At 34.8% G+C, this 27,078-nt stretch overlaps 1 protein-coding gene across 1 annotated transcript; it reads left to right on the forward strand.

The window, feature by feature from the left end:
• On the forward strand, positions 1 to 26,809 carry si:ch211-57n23.4 (immunoglobulin superfamily DCC subclass member 3). Its single transcript, XM_051136179.1, has 14 exons — positions 1 to 251; positions 8,033 to 8,344; positions 10,047 to 10,191; positions 10,274 to 10,404; positions 10,623 to 10,760; positions 10,851 to 11,009; positions 20,286 to 20,451; positions 21,195 to 21,445; positions 21,527 to 21,691; positions 22,022 to 22,210; positions 24,079 to 24,195; positions 24,284 to 24,410; positions 24,489 to 24,615; positions 26,625 to 26,809. The coding sequence occupies exons 1-14, from the start codon at positions 206 to 208 to the stop codon at positions 26,718 to 26,720; spliced, it is 2,169 nt and encodes a 722-aa protein (XP_050992136.1). The 5' UTR covers positions 1 to 205; the 3' UTR covers positions 26,721 to 26,809.
• The last annotated feature ends 269 nt before the right edge of the window (positions 26,810 to 27,078 follow it).

A 27,078-nucleotide genomic window follows, 5' to 3' on the forward strand; every position in this document is an offset into this window, starting at 1 on the left:
GTGACCAGCAGCGCCCAGCTGGAGCGCCGTTAACGTGTAGAAATAACAATGTTATTCTAGGTTTACTTCGTTCAAGATTTGTATTTGAAAGCAAGACATTTGCACTAGAAAAGTAGCGTTTTTTCTTTAACTTTTTAAACTTTTTTTTACCCCAAAGAAGTAGCCTACCTGTTTTCATTTTTTAAAAAAGGATTTACACAGAAAAATGAAGCCACGGATTTTACTCACCTTCCTGACGTTTATTGGTTCATGTGAGTATAAACTTATTTGTTTTTACATGGTAAAGGTTTCATTTTTAGTCATTTTATTTTGTCATTGTCATTCATACGTTTTTATATAAGCATAATTAGACCAGAAAGATGTGAAGATCATATTTTGAGATGTGCTGTATCAAACTGTTTGTAAAGGAACTGGGGAACATATGTCGTAATATTAATATTTATTAATATTTTGGTAACACTTTACAATAAGGTTCATTAGTTAACTATATTAGTCTAGTTAACATGAGCTAATACTTGTAAAGCATTTATTAATATTAATGTGAATGTCAGCATTTACTAATGCATTATTAATTCATAAGTTGTGTTTGTTAACATTAGTTAATGCACTGTGAACTAACATGAACAATGAACGACTATTTTTTAACTAACATTAACAAAGATGAATAAATAGCGTAGTATTGTTCATTGTTCGTTCATGTTAGGTAACTAATGTTAAGAAATTACACCTTATTGAAAAGTGTTACTAATATTTTACTGCTTTGTCTTGAGTAACATCAAATACTCTTGTTGTAGAGTTTCTTTACCTTGACGCAGGATAAGCTATTGATACACAAAGATGTCATCTTAGACGTTAAACGTTCATAAAAAGTGATTTTACCTGTTACTACAAACCTTCCAGTCTTTGCTAATTGCTGATTTAAGTATTTGGTGTTTAAAGTTAAAAAAATAAGAAATAAATACAAATCAAACCCAAAAATGAGAAGAAATTAGAGAAATTATGACAAGTTAAATGGATGGTGACAAAGATGTTGCTATAATGTAAAAAAAAAAAAAATATATATATATATATATATATATATATAGGCCAAATATATAAGATATGAAATCTTGAAATTTTTGTTTGATATTATTAATTTATTCTTCCCATAAATGTTTAAGTTATCGAGGACATTTAAAAAAATAAGTCATCAGGGTAGAGGAATCATAAACTCAAACTATCCTGCATCAAATCCTTTTTATTCTCAATAATTTTTACTTTTCTCCTCAATAATTCTTATAAAACTCAAACATTTTCTTATCTACTTATAAAGAGATTAAACGGCTGGATTTGGGATCAAAACAGTTTGTTTTCAAACCAGATGTTATGGCTGTGAGTTTGGATCATGTGTGTTCTTTAGAATAAATCTCCAGTGGAATAATAAATAAACATAGTCAGAAAGTTGAACAGAAGGAGATGGTGAGTCTCAGGGAGGAGGGGGCTAGAAACAGATGACCTTATAGACAGAGGGACTGCGTTGACCTTGGGCGGTATTAACCTTTGGGGTCCCCCTCCTGGACAGCGGAGCGGTCCAAAGCGGGTGGAGCAAAAAGAGAGCGAGGGAGACAAAAGTGGCCACCTCTCCCCACCCCCTTTGACCTGACCCCAACACCCTGATCTCCATAACACTGCTCCTGCCTTATTGGGAAGCGGGGTAAATTTAAAATCGTCTTAAAGCTGTCGGAGGTTTATGAGTGTGCATGCCTGAATATGTTTATGCTGGAGTAATCCCTGCGCAGACTCCTCATCTGTGGAAAGTTCTTGCTCCAGAAGACATATCTGACAAGACACCCATCTAGCTAATCCACATACAGGGCACAGGCTGCAGTGGGTGGCCGATGTCTCAATCACTGCATGGATCTCCTTCTTGTTGACTTTGGCCATTTCTTATAATTATCAGTTAGGAAACCTTGATACATTTCCAATTTCAAATCCAAATTAAGCTTCAGTAGATGCTATTCAGTATATCCCCACAAAATGTTGTTGAGTGATCATGTTTACCTGATGCTATCAGGTTATAGCCACTTCAATCTAAACATTCATTGCTCTAACTGAAGCAGTACCCATTTTCCTCACTGTAATGAAGCTGCTGTAATAACCTGTAATACATTATACTGGCTAATCAGCCACAAAATGACTTTGTTTATAGAAGCCTTTAAATTTATAGTTAAAGAAAGTCATCAGGGTTCATAAAGCCAAAGAGGAACTAACAGTGGCATTAAAACTTACATGTTGCAGCAAAGGGACATTTTAACCCTTGGTTGCTCCATTAATGAGATTGGCTTAATGGAAGCCCTGGACCCCCTTCTGGTCCTTATCCCAATAATTAAAGACCTGAGGCCATAGTGATGGGGTGTCCTCCCCCTGCAATTGGAGCATATTGCTTATTGATTTTACCCAAAGGTTTTATGTCTGGAAAAGACTTTTTCATAAAAAGCTGTTGACCTACAGACACGATCTAATTAAATAGAAACACATATACCATTATAAGACTGGAAGTAGCGTCTTAAAACAAGTTTAAAGGTATTTTAGCTGAGTCAGATCTGAAAAGTGGTGGATGGATCAAAAGTAGAGCTTGGTGGGTGCTAATTGGTTAATGAGGAGGGTGGAGTGAATCAGCAGGGGATTGTTTCCTCTCTTAAGTGGAAATGCAAGTGTGTTTGCATGACTTTGAACTTGGCATATGCCACCTAATAACAATCAGTGTTTAAACAAAAGACAACTTTGCCTCAAATGACCCACACAAAGGAGTGTTTGTGCAGGCGGCTTGTGGCTGTTGTAGTCAGGAAGAATTTAACTCCCATTATGGAGTCAAAAGAAGCCCACCCGGAGCAGCGTGATCCCCCCGTTCCACCCAGCTTCTTTACAATTCCTCCCCCAAGTTTGCATTCAGCTATTGTTTATGTTAGATCTCCTGCTGCTGCCATGGATATAATGGGAGAAAAAGAGAGCGAGAGGAATTTGTGAATGTTCATATGCATTTAGAATTTCTTTCAAAGGCTTATATCACTTTTTCAAAGTGGCCAGTTTCAGTAATGCTAAAATCTCCTCTGGACAATGGAGAGACGCATATAGAAATTATATAATGAGCATTAAAATTTGAATATTTGGCCTAAGTCGTATAGCTCTGAGGTTTCAGTTCTTTTATTTTCCTTAGATTAGCCATAAAACATTGCAGATCTGTATACACTACTGTTCAAAAGTCTTTTCAAAAGTTCAAAAGGATGCATTCTGTTCTTTTGAATTTTCTATTCATCAAAGAATATGGATTGTAAAAAATACACATCATGGTTTGACATGCATCACAGGAATAATTACATTTTAAAATATTCTAAAATAGAAAACAGTTTTAAACTGTAATAATATTTCACAGTGTTGCTGTTTTCCCTCATTTTTTTTTTTAAACGCAGCCTTGCAGAGTATATATGTAAAGTAAGGTAAAGTGATGATGGTGGTTTTCGCCAATCTTAGCCACATTGACCATGAGACTCTGGTTGGAGATGAAGACCATTAGAATAATGTCTGGCTTCCGACAATAGTTTGTGAAGTTCAGGTCCAACCTTAGGTTTGGGACAATGGACCAAACTGGGGGCTGGGACTGTTTGTGTGACTGGACACAGGCTGTCTGCCTTAAGCCCCACGTTGTTCATCCACCCTTCACCAACTCTCTCATGACCCTTTAGGGACCGAGGTCACAGCTGAAGGGGTGGGGATGGGTGGGGGTCTCCTGCTGCTCAGAACACTATCTACAATCCCCCAAAACCCCATTTCTTTCCACCTCTCATCTGAATTATCAGAATTATCCTTAGACCTGAGCTCTTAATCACACTTCTGTTCGGGTCTCATGCAGGTTGGAATGGGTTATTAGCATAGACTTACTCTAATCGACGTACTTTATGCACCATCATCACTTTTGAAGCAACCATTGAGATCTGAGATTCTAGAGTGAAGTGGGCAGAAATAGAAAACCTCTTTGAGAAACCTTAGAAAACAGTATATTGATATGTTTAATTGTTCTCTACGATGGTTAGTGTTAAATATCCAGTCGATTGTTATCCCTGTCAACACATTCCATTATTTAATTGCATGTATCAAGCAAAAATTAACATTATATTGCTACAACCATACCTTTATTGCTTAGGCCCATGTGTTATTCTCTGTAGTTCTGAATCCAGCTTGTGTGACATAACCCCCCTTTCCCCTGGGACCTCTGAATTTCATTAACACTTCGGGTGGAGTAAGCCAGGAAAGGGTCAGATGTAAGCTAGCCCTCATAAAAATGAAAAAGGAAGAGACAGACTCGTCCCATCTACATTTGCTCAGTGTGTGACCTAACTGGGAGCAAAAGGTGCATCCCAGAAATTCCCTTTAGTGGAAGTATAGTTTATAGCGATGTATTTATGGACTGTGGTATTGATACTTTTCAACGTATATGAGTCTGAGAGTGAGACAATTGAGCTTATCTGGTCATATGTGACCCTGGACCACAAAACCAGTCATAAGTAGCACAGGTATATTTGTAGCAGTAGCCAACAATACATTGTATGGGTCAAAATTATTGATTTTTTCTTTTATCCCACAATTCATTAGTACATTAAGTAAAGATCATGTTCCATGAAGATATGTAAATATCCTACTGTAAATATATCAAAACTTGATTTTTTCACAACTTTAAAGGCAATTTGCTGAATATTTAGATTTTTTGCACCCTCAGATTCCAGATTTTCAAATAGTTTGTATCCTATCATAGCTTATTTATTCAACTTTGAGATAACGTATAAATATCAATATCAATATCAATTTCAAAAAAATTGACACTTATGACTGGTTTTGTGGCCATGGTCACATATTGTCATGTGTAATGTCAGATTTCGCAGCAGTGGTTTATGTGAAACAGATACCAATATTTTGTCTAAATAAATTTAAATTAACATCTAAAATCAGTTATTTTAAAATGTACAGTTAAAGTGTTCATCACATAATAATTACACAGTATGAAAAGTGTGTTCATTTTGAGATTTGCTAAAGGTAAATGTAACAGTGTCATTAAATTATTAGTGTTTCTTAATAACAAAATTTAAAAGAGCATTAGATGATGGTAAATGTTACCCAAATGCCCAATATTGGCATAACAATGAAAAAGTATCCCTACAAGTATAATACATTATCCACTGTTACTTCTCTAAATGGTCTATATGCAACTTAAAATGTCAGATAATGAGCAGCTGAATGCAGAGACCATAATTCTCTTTAAATGGATAATTCAAAAAATGAAACTCACCCTCAAGTCCAAACCTGTAAAAGTATCTTCTGCTGAACACAAAAGATATTATATTTTATATTTTGAAGAATGTTGGTAACCAAACAGCTGCTGGTAGCCACTGACATTTTGTTCCATATTATTGAAGTCAGCTACTACCAGCTAAAGTTTGGTTACCAACATGATTTAAAAATCTTCTGTATTTGAGTTCCCTCCTCATTTTTGTATACACAATGGGTGTCAGTATGTTCCAAAACAACACTGAACCCTTTGACTGTCATTCTATGGATAACAATACATTGAAACTTTTGTAATAACATCATATGTTGTGTTCCACAGAGTAAATGATGACACAATGTTTATTTTTTGGGTGGACTATACCTTTAAGACTCTTATTTACTCATGACTTTCATGCTACAGCTGTGACGATCAAATGCAGGTGGCATTTGAGGACCCCAATAGTCATGAGTATATTTTAGCAGCCAGATGAACAGAATTGCATATTAAAAGCGGGGTAGGTTATATCGGCCTAACAGATGCTAAAGGTATTTCACATCTCATCTAGTGCAAGTTCAAGAGCAGACTTAACATAACAGCTGCTGGAGACACCGGCCATCTCCAGAGGTCACATTAAGGGTGGCTTTAGGTCTGGAGTTCTCCATATGAAAAGCACAGAAGATGTATGGAACGGCCATGTAGCATGTTGACAATGAGAGAGGACCGGGGTGAACCAGTGGCATGGGAAAGTCACCCTGGAATCAGACTGAAAGGAAAATGTGACCGCTGGGGGGTTGGAATGGTGGGGGTTTGTATAAGTGGGGGGCAGATGGTCCAGACCGAGAGGGGTGCAGAAGGCTCCTGGTGGTTGCCGGGAGTTGTTTTTGGGAAAAGGGTGTCGTCACAAGGCTATTGTCATCAAGGGTGCGTTTACTCAAAAGAGATTCCTCTAACTTGACCCCATAACTCACCCTAATTCTCTATCCCTTCTACTCTGGCTTTGTCACGGCCCTCTATGGTTCACTGGCTGCGTTGCGTTTGTCTCTATTGTGACGACCCGGTTCGGTTTGGTGATATTGAGCAAATAGGCAGATATGCTTAGATGGTAAAGCTCACAATGACATCAGTAATGAGACACAAATGCAGTTTTGTGGATATGGAAAGTATGACCTCAGAGCTTTCATTTTCAAAGGCGTTTTCCTTTTGTTGGAGTCTTGAAACCAAGACATATGCAATAAACACAAAAACGTACATGTATATCATTACCTCAAAATCCATGAAAGTTGTGGATGAGACCAAAAAGGACTTTTAGCAATTTTAAAATGATTAATATTTCAAGGAAAGTAGCTATGTCTAATATCTTTTACAAGGCAAGTCACATTTATGTACATAGCGCTTTATACCAAAAAGATGTCAAATGAACATCACAGTAATAAATGAGAAAATAACAGTATTTTGAAAAGGACTTCAGTTATGAAATGAATCAAAAAAGATAATAGTGTCATTATTCAACTCACAGATTTTGTTCAGTGTTGAATACATTTAGTTCAGTAACAGTTCATAACAGAACAAAGTTCATCAATTATGAGACAAATTTAATTTAGTTATAAAGCAGCTCTACAGAAGACAGTTGTCATTATCCACTTCAAGTTTTGTTGTTCTTCAATAGCATCAGTGCAGTCAAATTAATTAAAAATAATATTAAAGGATTAGTTCACTGCCAGAAGTTTACAGAAAATGTACTCACCTCCTTGTTGTCCAAGATGTTTATGTCTTTCTTTCTTCAGTCATAAAGAAATTATGTTTTTTGAGGAAAACATTTCAGGATTCCTCTCCATATGATGGACTTCTGTGGTGCTTCTGAGTTTGAACTTACAAAATGTAGTTTAAATGCAGCTTCAAAAGGCTCTAAACAAGCCCAGCCAAGGAATAATGGTCTTATCTAGCGAAACAATCTGTTATTTTCTAAAAAAAATAACAATTTATAAACTTTTCAACCTCAAATGCTCATCTTGTCTATGTCTGCGTGAACTCTGTTTTTTCCGGTTCAATACAGTTAGGGTATGTCGAAAAACTCCCATCGCATTTTCTTTTCTCAAATCATCCTAAATCACTGCAGAAGAACCAACCCAGTGTTTACAAAGTGAACATGCAAAGAAGGCCAAACAGCCTTTACAAAAAAAGCTAAAACATTGAAGTTGGAGGAGAAAATAAGATGGGAGTTTTTCGACATACCCTAACTGTCTTGAACCAGAAAAAAACAGAGTTCACAAAGACCTAGACAAGACGAGTGTTTGAGGTTAAAAAGTATGTAAATTGTAATTTTCCAATCATTTCGCTAGATAAGACACTTCTTCCGCAGCTGTGATCATTTAGAGCCCTTTGAAACCTTATTTAAACTGCATTTTGGAAGTTCAAACTCAGGGGCACCATAGGTGTCCACTGTATGGACAGATATCCTGATATGTTTTCCTCAAAAAAACATAATTTCTTTACGACTGAAGAAAGAAAGACATGAACATCTTGGATGACAAAGGTAAATTATATGTAAATTTTTGTTCTGGGAGTGAACTACTCATCTTCATCACCATTCTTTTTACATATCATCATGTTTCATATGCATAACCTTTAATATAATCAGTTTGTATGGCAGACCATTAATTGTACACTAAGTCTTCACTTGTAGAGTTTGTTCCAGTTGTGTTCTGACCCATCTTCCATTTCTCTCACTATCAGGTTTGTGTAATGGATCTGAGCTGGCTTTCCTTACGGAGCCCAGTGATGTTATCGCAGTACGGGACAGGCCATTGATGCTGGACTGCAGAGTTGAAGGCGAGGGTCCCATTACGGTGACGTGGCATAAGAACGGCGCTCCTCTGCTTCCAGGAGTAGGCAGTCGGGCGAAGATCCTATCCAATGGCACGCTTCTGATCCGCAGCTTCCAGAAGAGACGAGATGGAGATGCTACGGATGCTGGAGAGTATTACTGCGCTGCACAGAACCACTACGGCATGCTGGTCAGCCGCAAGGCCCGTGTGCAGCTCGCATGTGAGTGACTGAAGAGAAAGCATTTCAAACGTGGTTGAAGTTATGAAATCGTATACTTTGCCTATAATCACCCGATTTGTTTATGTGGGAAATACAGTGATATTGTGGAGGAACCAATGTCTGTTTACTATCTGCTACTCTATCCTTTCCCATCTTGCTCTGGTTCTCCCTTTGGCCCAATAAAAGCAGTAGGGTGGGTGATAATCCTCTAGAATTATAGTTGTCACTACATGCTTCCCTAGAAGGTACTGTTACCATGGCAATGAACTCTCATTGGGAGCCCCCTTCTTCTAACACCCCTAACTATTGATTATATGAATGACCAGGCTATTTAGACCACAATACTCTTGGCACCTCATCCAACATCACCAATGAAAATCAACATTTTAGATGCCGATATCAATGTATCAGTAAATTCACATATGAGAAAGTACGAATAGTTGTTATAGTACATTAAGAGAGCCTGTTTCCACCATTGAATATAAATAAAAAAGGTAATTGTGAATTTTTATCTCACAATTCAGATTTTTTTTTCTTGCAGTTCCAAGTTTATATCTGACATATAAGATATAAGATATAAGATATATATCTTATATCTGACCTTTTTTCTCTGAATTAAGTGACACAAACTCACAATTCTGATTTTTTTTTTTAAATTGTAAGATATAAACTCACAGTTGTGAGATATAATGTCAGAATTACGGGATATAGACTCGCAGTTATCTATTTTTTTCTCAGAATTGTGAGATAAAAAGTCACAATTACCTTTTTTTAATTTTTATTCAATAGTGGAAATAGGCTTCCATACCACATAGTCCTTCTGCTAAAACATAATTTTCTTAATAAGTAAGTTTATCTTTTATTTCTGAATCTAGAAAACAATGTAATGTTATATCCAAATATTGTAACAAAACAGGATATATTTACTTGACATGCAAAATCATATAAAGATTATTTCTTGAAATAATCTTGAAATTAAACTTAAACTCAATAAGTTTGTTGATTTATGCTTAATATATGTGACCCTGGACCACAAAACCAGTCATAAGGGTCAGTTTTTTGAAACTAAACAACAATTTTTTGATTTATACATGAAGTTGAATAAATAAGCTTTCCACTGATGTATGGTTTGTTAGAATAGGACAAACTTTGGCTATTTGAAAATCTGGAATCTGAGGGTGCAAAAAAAAGAAAATCACCTTTAAAGTTGTCCAAATGTAGTTCTTAGCAATGCATATTACTAATCAAAAATTAAGTTTTGATATATTTACGGTAGGACATATCTTCATGGATAATCCTAATGATTTTTGGCATAAAAGAAAAATTGGTAATTTTGACCCATACAGTGTATTTTTGGCTATTACTACAAATATACCTGTGCGACTAAAGACTGGTTTTGTGGTCCAGGGTCACATATATTAATAAAAAGAAATGTATTAAATAGTTTTCAAGGAAGTCTCTTATGCTCAATCTGTTTATACAGTAAAATATATAATACTGTGCCGTTTTATTACAATTTTTATTACAATTTAAAATAACTGTTTTCTGTTTTAATAGATTTTAAAATGCACTTTATATTTGCTGAATTACAGCAGCCATTACTCCAGTCATCACTGTTAAAAAAAATCCTATAAAAATCATTATTATTATATTTGGTGTACAAATAACTACTAATTATATCTCAATTCTATATGTTCCACAGCTCTTCCTAAATTCCACACTCACCCAGAGTCCATGTCAGTAGATGAGGGAGGTGTTGCACGTTTCCAGTGTCAGGTCAGTGGTATTCCTGAGGCCAACATTACTTGGGAGAAGGACCGTGTTGTGCTCGGAACATCTGATGACAGGTAACACAGTTCTTACTGTCTTTTATACTCTTCCTCACAGTCTCCTCCAGAATTCTTCATTCGTGTTACTTGTTCTCCACAGGTACACACTTCTCCCAATGGGTATTCTGCAGATTACAGGAGTTAAGAAATCAGACGCTGGCGTCTATCGCTGTGTTGCCACCAATATCGCCAACACCCGCTACAGCCATGAAGCCTATCTGAACGTAACCGGTCAGTAGCCACCCTTGATCTGACAAACACCCTAGACTGCATGTACATAACCTTAACCTTAAACTCTATGCATCGTGTAAATAAGCAATGTGCTGTATTATGTTTGTATTGAACAACCACCGCATTGATTACCTCAAATGTCATGATGTTAAATGTCATTCTTATATTAGTGATTTAGCTCCAGTTTCATCATCTCTTTATTGGCCTTCTACTCTCAGGAGGTGTTCCCCGCACCTATAAGGAGCCAGTCATCCTGTCTGGCCCACAAAACCTCACCATCACGGTCCATCAGACTGCTATCCTGGAGTGTATCGCCACTGGAAACCCTCGCCCGATTGTGTCATGGAGCAGACTTGGTATGAATCATATACTTATATAACTGTCCAAGGATAACTAAATGTTCTCTATTAGTCATTTAATTCTGTCTCGTTTTTTTTTTCAATCAGACGGCAGATCTATCGGAGTGGAGGGCATACAAGTGCTTGGGACGGGGAACCTGATGATCTCAGATGTCTCCCTTCAGCACTCTGGAGTATATGTGTGTGCTGCCAACAGACCTGGTACCAGGATGAGGCGTACCGCATTGGGCAGGCTGGTAGTTCAAGGTAGGCCTAAACTTCCTGGATTTGTGCTGGAGATGGTTGGTGATATGTTCTAATTGATTTTCCACTCAAGTTTCAAAACAGTTTTTTCTATTTTTTCCCACATTTTGGCCTTTTGTCCCAGCTGACATTTGCAGTTTTTTGTAATATACAGTACCGTTCAAAAGTTTGCGGTTGGTATGATTTTTAAAATATTTTTGAAAAAAAAAAAAAAAAAGTTGTACACTCACCAAGGCTGCATTTTTCAAAGTCAAAACAGTAATATAATTAAATATTATTACAAGTTATTAAAAAAATGATTTCTGTTTTAATATATTTTAAAATGTAATTTATTCCTGTGGTGGTGAAGCTAAATTTTCAGCAGTCACTTTGACTTAAAATTCACAAAGCGTGTTATAACATCAGAAAAAAGTCAGAATTGTGAGTTTATTTCTCAAAATTGCAAGTTTATATTCCACAGTTCTGACTTTATTTCTCAGAATTGTGAGTTTGTCTCGAAATTCTCACTTTATAACTCACAATTGCAAGTTTATATCACACAATTCTGAGAAAAGTCAGAAATGCAAGTGTATTTCTTGCAGTTGTGAGTTAATGTTCTGCAGTTCTGGCTTTATTTCTCAGAATTGCACCAAGGCTGCATTTTTTTTTAAATCAAATACAGTCAAAACGGTAATATAATTAAATATTATTACTTTTTTTCTTTTTTTAAGTTTTCTCTTTTAATATATTTTAAAATGTGATTTATTCTGTGGTGGTGAAGCTAAATTTTCAGCAGTCATTTCTCCAATCATTCTGATTTGCTAGTCAGGAAACATTTCTTATCATTATCAATGTGGAAAACAGTTTGGCTGCTTAATATCTGTGGAAACTTTGACTTTTTTTAGGTTTCGTTTATTACTAAAAAACTCTCATTTATGTAACATTATAATTGTCTTTGTCACTTTTGATAAATTTATTGCATTATTGCTAAATAAAAGTATTATGTTTTGGAAAAGTAGTGTATTGAATCAGAAAATGATATTTTAGCTTCAGTATTTCGTAAATGGTCCTAACCCATGTGGCAAATAATAGCTGACCCCACACTGCTTAATCCTGATTTGTTGTGACAGACGTTCACAAAGCTGCACTATTACAGTAATTTTATTATTTGCACACTTCACTGAGCACAACAGAGCAAGTCTATTGTCTTGTGTCTGTGTGTGCTTGTAGCTGTGTATGTATTCATCAGGATATTAGGTATCTTTTGCCTGCTATGATGACCAGACATCAGGCAGAGCTGGTTTTGAACATGACCCTTGGAAGCTGACTGGTCAGCACAGCAGGAGAAGTCAATATTCAGGCCTTCCCTTCTCTCACCTTTGCCCTCCTTGTTTTTTTCCTCACTCTGAACTGGGTCTGATGGTGTGAGACTCTGACTAGCATTATGGTAATTAAGGCCTGCTGGTGCTGTCCAGCTGGGCTTGAGAGGAATAGCTTGGGTAATGAAGTCAGCTGTTAGGAGATATCCCCCCTTCAACACCCCAATGACACAACTCATCCATCACCCTGCTACTGTCCTTACATTCAACCTGATCATATATCCCTGAGGTATACATGCTACTTTCATTGGATTTCTTCAAAGTGGCTGCACAATGGGGGTCTTTAGGAAAGAACAACATGAGAACAAATGGGTAAATCATCCATGAGAGGTGTAGTACAAAAGTCATATTTAATATCACAGTTGGTCAGCTAAGCTTTTGATTCACATAAACATAATCCTAATCTTAAACTACACCTTAAACAGTAAAAGTGACGGCCAGGTGGCAAATATTTGATCAACTTATGCTGAATATAATGAAGATTATCCTCTTATCCCTTTTATGCATGCATTCATTTGTTAAATTGTTGTTGATATTGCACCCAGGTGTGCTTTCTCTATCTGTGTCCCAAATGTCCAGCTTAAGTCTGATCAATCAATAGTCACCCCTATCAGTCTTTTTACAACAGAATTGGCAGTGAAGCCATTTGGGGGAGGTAATCTTGAATGTATTGATTCATTTATTGATCCGCTTTTTGTGTAAGATGGGAACAAAGAGATTAGGTTAGGTTATTTCTCCAAAAAAGAAAGCAAAATCCTTCTGAGCAAACCCTGAGAAAAGCCTTATTAGGTAATTCAGTGCAGTGAAGCGAAATGAAATTTAGAGTAACACAGAAATGAAATTCATTATCAAGGAATTGCACAGGAATATGTTTGATTAGGAATACTTTATTGGTTTCTTTTGTTAACGTTAGTTAACACGTTCAGTATCATGATTTTACAATAAACAGCACAGTTACAGCATTTATTAATCTTGGTAAATGTTAATTTACTGTGTGAATTTCATATTGTTCATTATTTAGATTATGTATGATAAATTATGTTCATATACATTTGAACAGTAAGATTTTTAAAGGTAAAAGAAGTAAAACAGTACAATTTAATATGTTTACTATTACAGTACAATTAAATATGTTTACTATTCAAAACAACTGTTTTCTGTTTGAATTTATTTTAAAATGTAATTTATTCCTGTGATCGAAGCTGAATTTTTATCATCATTACTCCAGTCACATGATCCTTCAGGAATCATTATAATATTCTGATTACTATTACTCCTCAATTTTTTTATTATTATGAATATGTTGAAAACAGCTGAGTGTTTTTTTTTTCAGGTTTCTTTGATGAATAGAAAGTTCAGAAGAACAGCATTTATCTGAAATAGAAACCTCTTGTAACATATATGTCTTTATCATCATAATCATTATCTTTTGATCAATTTAAAATATCCTTGCTAAGTAGAAGTATTCATTTCTATAATAAAAAATAAAAAATACTGACTTCTAGATTTTGAATGATATAGTGTATAATGTTACAAAAGCCTTTTATTTCAGATAAATGCTGATCTTTGGATCTTGCTATTCCCTGAAAGTACTCAGCTGTTTTAAATATTGATAATAATAATAATACTAATAATAAATGTTTATTGAACAGCAAATCAGCATATAAGAATGATTTCTGAAGGATCATGTGACACTGAAGACAGGAGTAATAATGCTGAAAATTTGGCTTTGGTCACAGAAATAAATTACATTAAAAAAAATTCAAATAGAAAGCAGCTATTTTAAATAGTACAAACATTTCACAATATTACTGCTTTTGCTGTATTTTGGATCAAATAAATGCAGGCTTGGGAAGCAAAAGATCAAAACTCTTTAAAAAAACATTAAAAATCTTACTGTTTAAAACCTTTCGACTGGTAGTGTACACAACATAAAATTTTAAAATATATCAGTATACAGTACGGTTGTAAAGTTTGGGGTCAGTGAGATTTATAGTATTTTTTTAAGATATTAAAACTTGTATTTAGCAAGAATGCATTAAATCAATCAAAATTGACAATAAAGACATGTATTATGTTACAAAAGTTTTTTACACAAAGAAATATTAAGCAGCACAACTGTTTTCATTGATATTAATAAAAAAATATTATTGAGCACCAAATATTAGCATATTATTTCTGAAGGTTCATTCAGAAAGACACTCTAGACTGGAGTAATGACTGCTGAAAAGCTTAGCCATCAAAGTAATAAATGACATTTTAAAATATATTCAAATTGAAGAAGCAGTTATAGATGATAGCAGAAAGGGAAATTCTGATATTTAAGTCCTGGTGTGTGAACATTTGATAACTTCTAAGCTCAGTCTAAATCAGCACATCCCAGTCAAGTTCAAAGCTGAGGGGTTTGTTTAGGTCAGGTTATGTTCGTCCAGACTGCTCATTGTGGACGTGAGGTCTGCACTTTCACACAGTCATGAAGGTTCAGACAGATGCTGAGCCAAGATGTGGACAATAGAGAACAAAAAGGCAAGACAGACAGGCACAGAGCAGTTTTCCTAGTTGTGCATGTGTATGTTTTGGGAGGGGCGAGGTATCCCCTCTCACCTCTGCCCTCTCATTTCTCACCTTTGACATTGGCCTAGGAAGCTGTTTTTACGAGGGCAGGCAGCAGAGGGGGTGGAGCCTCCTCTGACAGACAGGTGATGAAGCAGAGAGGGAGGGGCCAGCAGAATTGATGGTCCTCAAATGAGGATGGCTGACAGGCCTTCATGACCCCTCCCCCATACTTTCCATAGCATTATGAGGTCAGTTGTTCTCGTCCCAGCTGGTGGTCAGGCAACGGGTGACGAAGTTAAAGAGGGGAGTCTGTGACGTTATAACAGCTTTGTGTTGAGAGTACCCCTTCTTTTAATTTCACCCTGGGCTGTTTTTAATATGAGAAATGAGAGGATATTGACATCTGGTTCAGCTGAAGTTAAATGTCCTCAATCTGAAAATGTATGCCTACACATCATAGCAGGTGCAGAAATAGCAATTCATATTAAAAATGTCATTGCATGTGACCAGTCTTATTCCAGATCAGGAGGCAGCCATGTTTTCCAATAATATTAATTGATTGCATAAGTCAAATAACAGAATTAATTGAATAAGGAATAGCCACCTGATCAGACTCAAGGTCAGGATCTGAGACCTTGCTAAAAGAATCACTGATCAATACATGAGATGGATTGGACACTGATGCTGTCAGTTGATCCTGGTTGTAAAGGCACAGCTGGTTAGTTGCTAAAGTGGAAAACAGACCTCCAAAAGCTGAAGCTGTTATTTAATTGTACTCTGTTTGCTTCCTGTTTGCAGGCAGGGGAAATTGCATGTCATGAAATTATAAATCCATCTGAATCAGTCACAGATCAACATGCGCATGTTTTTTAAATGTGCTTGTATTTATAGCTGAGCTTCACTGGGCCTTTACACTGAACTATTTAAGAAATTCTGTTTAAGTGATACTGAAACTTTTCTTTTTTTTTTTTACAATGCCATATAAATGCTTTTGTTTGACAGTAACAGAACCAATGCAGTTTTGATTAGTCTTTTTCAATAGTCTTTAATGATCAACATGATGAAAACATTTCACTAACGTTTCTAAAAGTGTAAATTGCATATAGAAATCAGGGCTAATATTAAATATTAACGGGTAAAAGTCGCAGTCCCACTTTAAATTAGTTAGCCCTAACTACTATGTACTTACATTTAAATTAATCATTTGATACAATGTACTTATTGTGTACATACATGTTTTACATTGTATTTATATTTTAAAAAAATACCTGCAGGTAATTACATTTGTGTTATTGTATTATTTTTACACTGTTGACCCATCCCTTACACCTTAACCCACTCTTAAACCTACCCATAACATCAAACCTGTCTTTAACTTACTTGTATCCCACCTCAATAGCAGCAAATGTGTTATGCAATATAATATGAACACAGTAGGTGCATTATATGATGTAAGTACATAGTAGTTAAGGCCACTTAGTATAAAGTGGGAACAAAGTTGATATAACATAGTAATACACAACCAGTCAACAGTTTAGAATTTTTAAAACGTTTTAGAAATAAGTCTCTTATTCTCACTGAATTAATTTGAAAAAATGCAGTAAAAACGGTAATATTGTGAAATATTATTACAATATAAAATAGCAGTTTTTATTTAAATATTTTTAAAAATGTAATTTATTCTTGTGGTGGCAAAGCTGAATTTTCAGCATCTTTACTCCAGTCCTAAATGTTGAAAACACTTGTGCTGCTTAATATTATTTACCATTCAAAAGTTTGGGAAAGTAAGTTTTTTGGTAACACTTTACAATAAGGGCACAAGTGGGTTAACATTAGTTAACCACATTAACATGACCTAAGAAAGAACAATACTTCTGCAGCATTTACAGTTTCAGCATTTACTAATGCGTTAATAAAATCACAAGTTGTTTGTTAACATTAGTTAATAAACTGTGAACTAACATGAACAAACAATAAACGACTATTTTTATTAACTGACATTAACAAAGATTAATAAAGAGTGTAATAAATGTAATGTTCATTGTTCAGTCATGTTAGTTAATACATCAACTAATGTTAACAAATAACAAATTGTAAATTTTTTTAGTAAAAGTAATTTTTTTAAAGAAATTAATATTTTATTCAGCAAGGATACATTAATGATTGATCAAAGGTATCATGGTTTACACAAAAATGTAAAGCAGAAAAAAAATGTTTTCAGCATTGCTAATAATTATGTCTGTCAAACAGTTAATCGCGATGAATCACATCCAAAATAAAAGTTTATGTTTACATGTTTACGCTGTATATTATATATATATATATATATATATATATATATAAAACATACATGGATATATTTGAAAAAAATATTTATATGTTTATATTTTTATAACTGTATACAATTTTGATTATAAATAAATGTAAATATTTTGCATACAAATCTAAAATGTTTTTTCTTAATATATACATGTATGTGTGTATTTATACATACATACATAAATATACACAGTACACACACATATAGTAACATTTATTTTGGATGCGATTAATCGCAATGAATCATTTGACATCTCTACTAATAATAAGAACCATTAATATTTAAGCACCAAATCATAGAGACTTCTTTGAAAACATTATAAAAATCTAAATATACACAGCCAGACATGCAGAATGTATCATCCATCAGCTCTTTCTCTCAGGGCCTTTATTTAGTCCCTCCTCAGTTTGAAACATTTCTATTCAAGGATGTCTATTCATCAGTAGTTCTACTCAGGTTCAAGTGTGAAGTGCTTCTTGGGAGAGAAGAGAACCACAATGACATGGCTGATGAATGACACCCCTCCTCATCCACACACGCACAAACACACACATTGTGTGACCGCCGTTCATTCAGATCGTGTCTGGAGGTCTGAAGTGACCTCTGTCCTATTGTGCCCTGCTATAGTTTCATTATACACACACCCCTCTAGCCCTTCCCAGTTTTCACTTTGACCCTAAAGCCTGAGCAGAACCCACTCAAGTGTTTTTAAAGGCTGTATTTTTCATTTCAGGCCTATGTGCACATATATGATGGATTTTGTGTTTTTATAGTGGTACTTGATGCCTTGTCATGGTATTGTAACCTCAGGTTATAAATATAAGCTGTTTGCTGTTTTAAAAAACTCAAATTAAAAAAAATTTAATACCAGTATACCATTTTATTCATATATACATATATACGTATATACATTTAAACTCACTTTGATTACAGAATTCATTCCGATGTACATTTTTAAAAAATCTTAGCATTTTTAATTCTCTTTAGAGATATTATTCAGGACACAATGATGAAAAACAGAACAATCAGCTGTGAAACCCAATTAAACAGCTTCTGTGCGGCTCATATTGATCTGGCAAATCTATATTTTTGTCCAACGGTTTAAAAAATTTTGACCTCATTTGAAGTGGAAGCTGCGCTGTTTTAAAGATCTGTGCCTGCATTGATTAATAGCTGTCTATTGAAATAGGGTTCCCTTTGACCTATGACCTCCCACACCTCCGCAGACCACTTCGGACCCTCTTCCCAGGGAGAAGGGGCTCTTTTGGGGGGTGTCTGGTAGTGGTGGGTGTCAGTAGATCAATGAGATGCATAGTCCTAGGGTCTGGAGAGCTCTACATATATGCATGGCCATTGTGTGGACACTGAAGGGGTGTCAAGCGGAACGGTGAACCTGCATCTGCGCTGCTGAGCCACAGGAGGGGCCGCAGGGGTCATTTAGGAAGACGTAGAGCGGTTAAAAAAGAGTTTAAGTTCAAGAACTGATGTTAGTGTTAGTGTAAATGAGTGTGTTTCAAAGAGCCATATGCTGGAAAACAAATGTATGTTTGGTTTTCATCTTACAGAAAAGTTAGCTTTGCCTCTCTATCATACTATCTGTACTGCGTAACTTTTTTATATAGTTACTGAAATGTAAATTTGGTAACACTTTAGATTAGGGAAGACATACTGTAAGAGTTTTCCCTCAGTAAACACCTAATTACCTAAATACTACTTATTGATAGTAAGTAAGATACATGTTGTAGTAGTTAAGTTTAGGTATGGGGATCTAAAATATAGTCATGTAGAATAAGGCTTTAATATGTGCTTGATGAGTATTAATAAAGTGCCAAAATATGCTAGTAATATGCTAAAGAGCAACTAATTAATAGTGAGTATGTGTTTCTTAATCAAAAGTGTTACCAAATTTTTTATTTTGGGAGATCAAAACAGGAGACACATTTAAAGTTATTAATATTAGTCAATTGGTTTTGATATATGTACATTGCTAAATTGTTTAAATAAATAAATAATGTGTTATTGTTATTTGTGTTTATTTTAGTCTCACTGAGACTGCATATATATATATATATATATAAAATAAGTTTTTTTGTAGTAAAATCTTATACAATAAGATTTTTAATGTTTTTAAAAGAAGTCTCTTATGCTCGTCAAAGTTCCATTTATTTGAAGAAAAAAATTTAGAAAAAAAATAGAAAAAAAATTAATCTTATAAAATTTTATTATAACAGTTTAAAATAACAGTTTTCTATTGTAATATACTTTAAAATACTATTTACTACTGTGATGCAAAGCTGAATTTTCATCAGCCATTACTTCAGTATTCAGTGTCACATGATCCTTCAGAAATCATTATAATATGCTGATTTATTATCATTATTTTTTTTGGAACCTGTGATTCTTTTTCAGGATTCTTTGATGAATAAAAAGTTAAAATGAACAGCATTTATTCAAAATAGAAATATATATATATATATATATATATATATATATATATATATATGCTGAATACAATTTTTTTTTTTTCAAAGAAAGAAAGAAAGGAAAAAAAAATACTGACCCCAAAATTTGAATGGTAGTGTATATTGTTACAAAGGATTTCTATTTTAAATAAATGCTGTTCTTTTTAATGTTTCATTCACCAAATTATCTTGAAAAAGTATCACAGAAAAACAAATTAAGCAGCACAGCTTTCCAACATTAATAATACATTTGCATATTATAATGATTTCTGAAGAATCATGTGACACTGAAGACTGAAGTAATGATGCTGAAAATTCAGCTTTGATCACAGGAAAAAATTCTATTTTAAAGTATATTAAAATAGAAAACCACGATTTTAATTAGCTGTTTTTTCAGTATTTTTTATCAAATAAACGCAGCCTTAATGAGCAGAAAAGACTTTTTAAGAAACATTAAAATCTTTCTAATCCCAAACTTTTGAACGGCAGTATATATTAAATGATTAACAAAACCGTTATGCCAGTTGTACATTTATTTAACTATAATAACCATGGTCTCACCCTGTTCCTTCTGTTTCCTCAGCTCCTCCAGAGTTCATCCAGTGGCCGCAGTCTGTGTCTAAACCAGCAGGAGGCAGTGCTGTGTTCACATGTGTGGCTCAGGGTGTTCCTGAACCTCATATCATTTGGCTGAAGAATGGAAAAATACTCACACCAGGCGATAATGTGAAGCTCACTAACAATAACAGGTACACACTTTTGCTATATGAGACTATATCAACAGAAATACACAAACGTACTGCTGAAATACACAGAGCTTAAATCCTTCAGGAAATTGTAGGCATCACAAAACCAGTCATAAGTAGCACGGGTATAGTTGTAGCAATAGCTAATAATTCATTGTATAGGTCAAAATTATTGATTTTTCTTTTAAAAATCAGTAGGATATTAAGTAAAGATAAGATATTTTGTAAATTTCCTGCTCTAAATATATCAAAACTTAATTTTTCATTAGTAATATGCATTGCTAAGGCGAAGGCAAAGGCGATTTTCTCAATATTTAGATTTTTTTGCACCCTCACATTACAGATTTTTAATTGTATCTTGGACAAATATTGTCCTATCCAAAAAAAACCAAACATACATCAACGGAAAGCTTATTTATTCAGCTTTTAGATAATGCATGAATCTCAATTTTAAAAAATCAACCCTTATGACTGGTTTTGTGGTCCATGGTCACAAATTAACAAATATTTTTGTAGTTTTAAAAATGTATATGTGTAAAATGTTTTAGCTGCTTTATTTACTTTCCATAATAATTCCTCTAGAGGCATTACCAACTTCTGTCCACCAGATGTCAGTGTTCACCTATTTAATATATTCAGTCATCCAACTTGTGAGATGTGCAATATCTGTGAATGCTGACAAGGTTATACCATCTTGCATTAAATTCAGAGCATAGATTTAAAATAATCATAATTAATGTTTTTAGCACCCTGGCCGTGACGCGCATCACGTCGGAGGATGAGGCCATATACCAGTGCATCGCTGAAAACTCTGCCGGCACTAACCAGGCCAGTGCTCGCCTGGCTGTGTCCCTAGCCAAAGAGCTGCCCGATTCGCCGCAGGGCCTGAAAGCCACAGCTCTGTCTAAAACCACCCTGCAGCTCTCCTGGACCCAGCCACCGGCTGAAATCACAGACGGGATCATCGGATACGTGCTGCATATCCGCAAATATGGCGGTCAGTGTCTCTGGAGTTCACTAAACTGGAACATATTGTGCTCTCTACTACACTTCATAACTGGTGCACTTTTGTTTTCAGAGCCTGAGAGTAAAGAACTACAGGAGGCCGTGAGTAAGACAACATTTCAGCATGACCTCACAAACCTTGAACCTGCGACCACCTACTCCATCTACCTGAAGGCTTACTCTCCACTGGGTGCTAGTGAACGGTCCAGTACTGTTGTTTCCACAACACTAGGGGGTGGTATGTATCTGTAAAACATCTAGATTACACATCACATGCTGTGTGCTTTTATGTTTTGCTTAGGTCACTACAATTTCAAACACTCCCTCTCTCTCCCTAACTGTCTCTTCTCTGTCCCCCATCAGCATTTTTGTGTCCCTTGTTCTTTAATACCAACCTTCCCTCTAATCAGACCTGCTTTGTCGCAGATGTTTGAGCATCTGTTTCTTTCTTTCTGTGGCTTCTCTGCCCATCAACCTTATGTTTTTTGCTTGAACAGAATGAACTCACAGTGTTCCTTGTTCCTCTGAGCTCATTATAATGGTTTTTCTCTCCTTGTACCTTTTCTAGTGCCCAGTCCACCTACATTTTTCACCAAAGCAATAAACACCACCGCAGTCCAGGTCCTGTGGGAGCTGCCCAATAAGCCTGGAAAAACTGAGGGTTTCCGATTGTCGTACCGCAGGGTCCCCCACGGAGAGATCCAGGGGCCGATTCAGTTGCCTTGCCATGTTAACGCTCACACGATTTCTCATCTCGGTGAGGGAAAATGGGTTTTTGATTGTATGAACTATATGAAACTATTGATGCAGCAATAGACTATAGATGCAATACATACACTACCAGTCAAAAGTTTTTGCACAGTAAGATTTTTTAATGTTTTGCTTACCAAACCTGTAAAAACAATGCATTTTTAAAATATTTTTACTATTTAAAATAACTGTTTTCTATATATTTAAAAATGTTTATTACGGTGATCAAAGCTGCATTTTCAGCATCATTACTCCAGTCTTCAGTGTCACATGATCCTTCAAAAATCATTCTAATATGATGATTTTCTGTTCAAGAAAAAATTTTTTATGCTTATTATTATCAATATTTAAAACAGTTGAGTACATGTTTTTAGGATTCTTTAATGAATAGAAAGATTCAAAGATCAGCATTTACATTATACACTATACCATTCAAAAGCTTGGAGTCAGTGTTTTTTTTTGGGGGGGGGATTATAGAAATTAATACTTTTAATTAGCAGGGATGCTTTAAATTGATCAAAAGTGATGACAAAGACATTTATAATGTTACAAAAGATTTATATTTTAGATAAATGTTGTTCTTCTGAACTTTCTATTCATCAAAGAAACCTGAAAAAATTCTACTCAGCTGTTTTCAACATAATAATAATAATAATTAGTTTTTTGAGCAGCAAATTAGAATATTAGATTGATTTTTGAAGGATCCTTTGACTAGAATAATGATAAAAATTAAACTTTGAAATAAATTACATTTATAAATATATTCAAATAGAAAACAGATATTTTTTTTATAAATAGTACCTAATATGTACTAATAAATGCAGGCTTGGTGAGCAGAAGAGACTTCTTTAAAAAAAATATTAAAAACCTTACTGTTCACAAACTTTTGACTGGTAGTGTATTTGCAGAAGGCAAATAGTTTGCTAATTTAGTGCAATTAAATGTTAATGTTAATACTTACAAATACATAGATTTTAAGTATATCTTAAGTTTGAGGTTTTTAAACTGGGTTCAAAGAATTGTATTTATTAAAAAATATGTTGTTAATGTGTCACTGCTTTGCAATGATATTTAGTGTGAAAAATGCAATACAATAGATCTAAAATTACTTTAATAGAAAAACATACATACATAGACATAAATGTTTAAATAATAATAATAAAAAGTAATTATATTTAAAATAATATTAATAAATTGCTGTAGATTCAGTATAGTTACAATACAAAACAGTTATTTATTTTAAAAAAAAAATGTTTCTTCACACATTTTTTGTTACGTTTTTTAGAAGGAGGCTTAAAAAGTTTAAAAATCTTTTATTTTGAACATATACTCTCAGTGCAAAAAGCCATCAGATTTCATCTAGCCCTGCTTATTTTAATGTTTTATGCTGAATACTCTCTCACTTCACTATTCTGTGGACAAGACCTGTTACAGCAGCTCTGAAAAAGCCATTATGTTTGTACATTGACAGCTGAAATGTTTTCTCGTTTGCCCACCTGAAACGCCGATCTGAAGTATACAATGAGCACTAGAAAACGAATGCTTCTCTAAGTATTTCCTAGTATTGTTATGTAACATGTGAATTCAGAGAACTCTGAAGAGAGTCTGAAAATTGAGATATTGACGAAAACGGATCCTACATCACGTAAAAAGAAAATTGCCCAAGTAACAGAACAGCCATAATAGCCAGGAGGTTTTAGACCGGACCTCAATCACCATGACTCAGCTGATCAATAGTTCTACTGTGACTGCAAAGTCAACAAAACCAGCTCGATGTATATGTATTAGATTGTGTATGTGTGAAGCGAATGCATGAGTAACTTTGATTGATTTGCAGCATGTGTGATACTGACTGTTTCCATTTTTTTTCTTAAGACCCTGGTGCTGTGTATGAAGTCAAACTGGTGGCATACAACGGCAATGGAGAGAGCGACTGCTCAAAGAAACTCGTGTCGCTGGCTGAGGACGGAACTAGTGCTAAAACCAGAGCTGGTAAATTAGCATTTGTTTTGTCATGCATAATTACATTGATTATTTATTATAAAAGTACAGTGTGTAATAATCATGTTTCTTGCTGCAGGAGAGGAAACTCAATGTAACTGTAGGGGTGTAGAGAGTTCGGTGAGCAGCATTGTGGTTGGCATCCACATTGGCATGGCCTGCATCATTTTCTGTGTGCTCTTCCTTATGTTTGGATATCGGCGCAGGTAATGGACCATTTGGAGAGATGTGCATAATATATGTGCAAATTGTACAAATTGTATAATAAATTCATTTTTCCCCAGTTTCCTTTGTAGGAAGGGGACTCAGGACAGCTGGTCTGTACCACAGGGCGAAGATGGAGGACATCCCAATGGCATCCCTAAAGCGGCAGTAACACGACCTGCTCAAGGCATTGAACTGGTTCCACAGGTAAGACTTACAGTCAGTCTTCTCAGCACTTTATAACTGAGAAAAAGCCATCTTTAGCAAACATAGCCCGCTCCCCCACCTTCATTTTTTTCTTCTACTGACAGAAAAAAACAATAGACACCATCACAGAATTTGTAATGGTTTTACTGGTTATAATGGGACTTGTATTGGTTGTAATGGAAACTGTGGGTTTCTACTGGTAATTGGTCACCTTCTATTGGTGACTTGTTAAAATCACTAAATCCTAATGAATTATGTCACAAAACACGCTACAGAAAACCATTTTTTATTGAATTTAATGGCTAAAAGTTGATGGTTTGTCACCTTCTATTGGTGGCTTGATAAAACCACTAAATCCTAATTGAAAATGTACAAAAACACACTACAGAAAAACATTTTTAATGGTTTTAATGGTTAAAAGTTGATGGTTTGTCACCTTCTATTGGTGGCTTGATAAAACCACTAAATCCTAATTGAAAATGTACAAAAACACACTACAGAAAACCATGTTTTGATGGTTTTAATGGTTAAAAGTTGGTGTTTTTTTGCCTTCTATTAGTGACTTGTTAAAACCACTAGATCCTAATTGAATGTCCCAAAATCTCACTACAGAAAAACATTTTAATGGTTAAAAGTTGATGGTTTGTCACCTTCTATTGGTGGCTTGCTAAAACCGCTAAATCCTAATTGAATATGTTCCAAAACATGCTACAGAAAACCATTTTTGAACAGTTTTAATGATTAAAAGTTGATAATTGTCACTTTCTATTGGTGGCTTGTTAAAACTATTAAATCCTAATTGAATGTGTCCATAAACACACTACAGAAAAACATTTTTTGATGGTTTTAATGGTTAAAAGTTGATGGTTTTTCACAGTCTATCGGTGGCTTATTAAAACCACTAGATCCTAATTGAATATGTCCCAAAATCTTACTACAGAAAAACATTTTGAATAGTTTTAATGGTTAAACATTTATGTTTTGTCGCCTTCTATTGGTGGCTTGTTAAAACCACTAAATCCTAATGAAATATGTCTAAAAACACACTACAGAAAACCATTTTTAATGGTTAAAAGTTGATGGGTTTTCGCCATCTTTTGGTAGCTTGTTAAAACAACTAAATCCTAATTGAATATGTCCCAAAATCTCACTACAGAAAAACATTTTTAATGGTTAAAAGTTGATAGTTTGTCACATTCTATTGGTGGCTTGTTAAAACCATTAAATTCTAATTGAATGTGTCCATAAACACACTACAGAAAAACATTTTTTGATGGTTTTAATGGTTAAAAGTTGATGGTTTTTCACAGTCTATCAGTGGCTTATTAAAACCACTAGATCCTAATTGAATATCTCCCAAAATCTCACTACAGAAAAACATTTTTAATGGTTAAAAGTTGATGGTTTGTCACATTCTATTGGTGGCTTGTTAAAACCATTAAATCCTAATTGAATGTGTCCAAAAACACACTACAGAAAAACATTTTTTGATGGTTTTAATGGTTAAAAGTTGGTGGTTTTTCACACTCTATCGGTGGCCTGTTAAAACCACTAAATCCTAATGAAATATGTCCAAAAACACACAACAGAAAACTATTTTTAATGGTTAAAAGTTGATGGGTTTTCGCCATCTTTTGGTAGCTTGTTAAAACCACTAAATCCTAATTGAATATGTCTAAAACACAATACAGAAAACCATTTTTAATGGTTTCAGTTGTTAAAAGTTGATGGTTTGTAATGTTTGTCATGGTATTTGTAGTGGAAACCACTGGAATTTCTGTGATGTTTCCATTGTTTTATTTTTCCAGCCGAGTTACTCTGCAGGATTGTTGCTTTACTCATTAGTCAATGCCAAAACATTTTTCTTTAAGCATTTTTCTCGTCTGCTAACAGAGTTTATGAACAGTTAGGAGATTTACAGAAACTGACATTGTGCTTTGATTATCAGGGTTTCGTAAAAAGGTAGCTTATCAAATTAACAGCAGTTTTTTTCTCTCTCTTTTTTTCAGGGTCATAATATAGATCGCCAGGCCCAGTGCCAGGTTCTTATCGAGCAGCACTCATCAAATCTGCCAGGCACAGGCCCAGGCACAGGCACTGGCTAGCATTAGCCTTTAGCTACCTTCTCCCTCCTTCTGGTTCCTCTGCCTAGCCTGCCCACCAAAGTCCCCTTTAGTCCATATTTATCACGCCCTGTCTGCCACCTAAACTGCTGCTACTGGTGTAAACGGGCCTGTTTTACCTACAAAAGTTTTGGTAACTGAAGATAACTGAGCTTTAGCCTATCCCATTTGTTTCCGTTCCCTCCTTTCCTTTAGAACCAAAGCTTGACTCCTTCTAAGTCAACGTGTCCACACAAAAACACCAAATGATAGCCTTAGGAGATACTATAGACATTTTATGCTAGAATGCTGAGTTACAAATAGTTACTGCACTCCTTCTGAGCATGAATACACAATGGAA

The sequence above is a fragment of the Labeo rohita genome, chromosome 19 (genome assembly GCF_022985175.1).
Source record: "Labeo rohita strain BAU-BD-2019 chromosome 19, IGBB_LRoh.1.0, whole genome shotgun sequence".
NCBI lineage: Eukaryota > Metazoa > Chordata > Actinopteri > Cypriniformes > Cyprinidae > Labeo > Labeo rohita.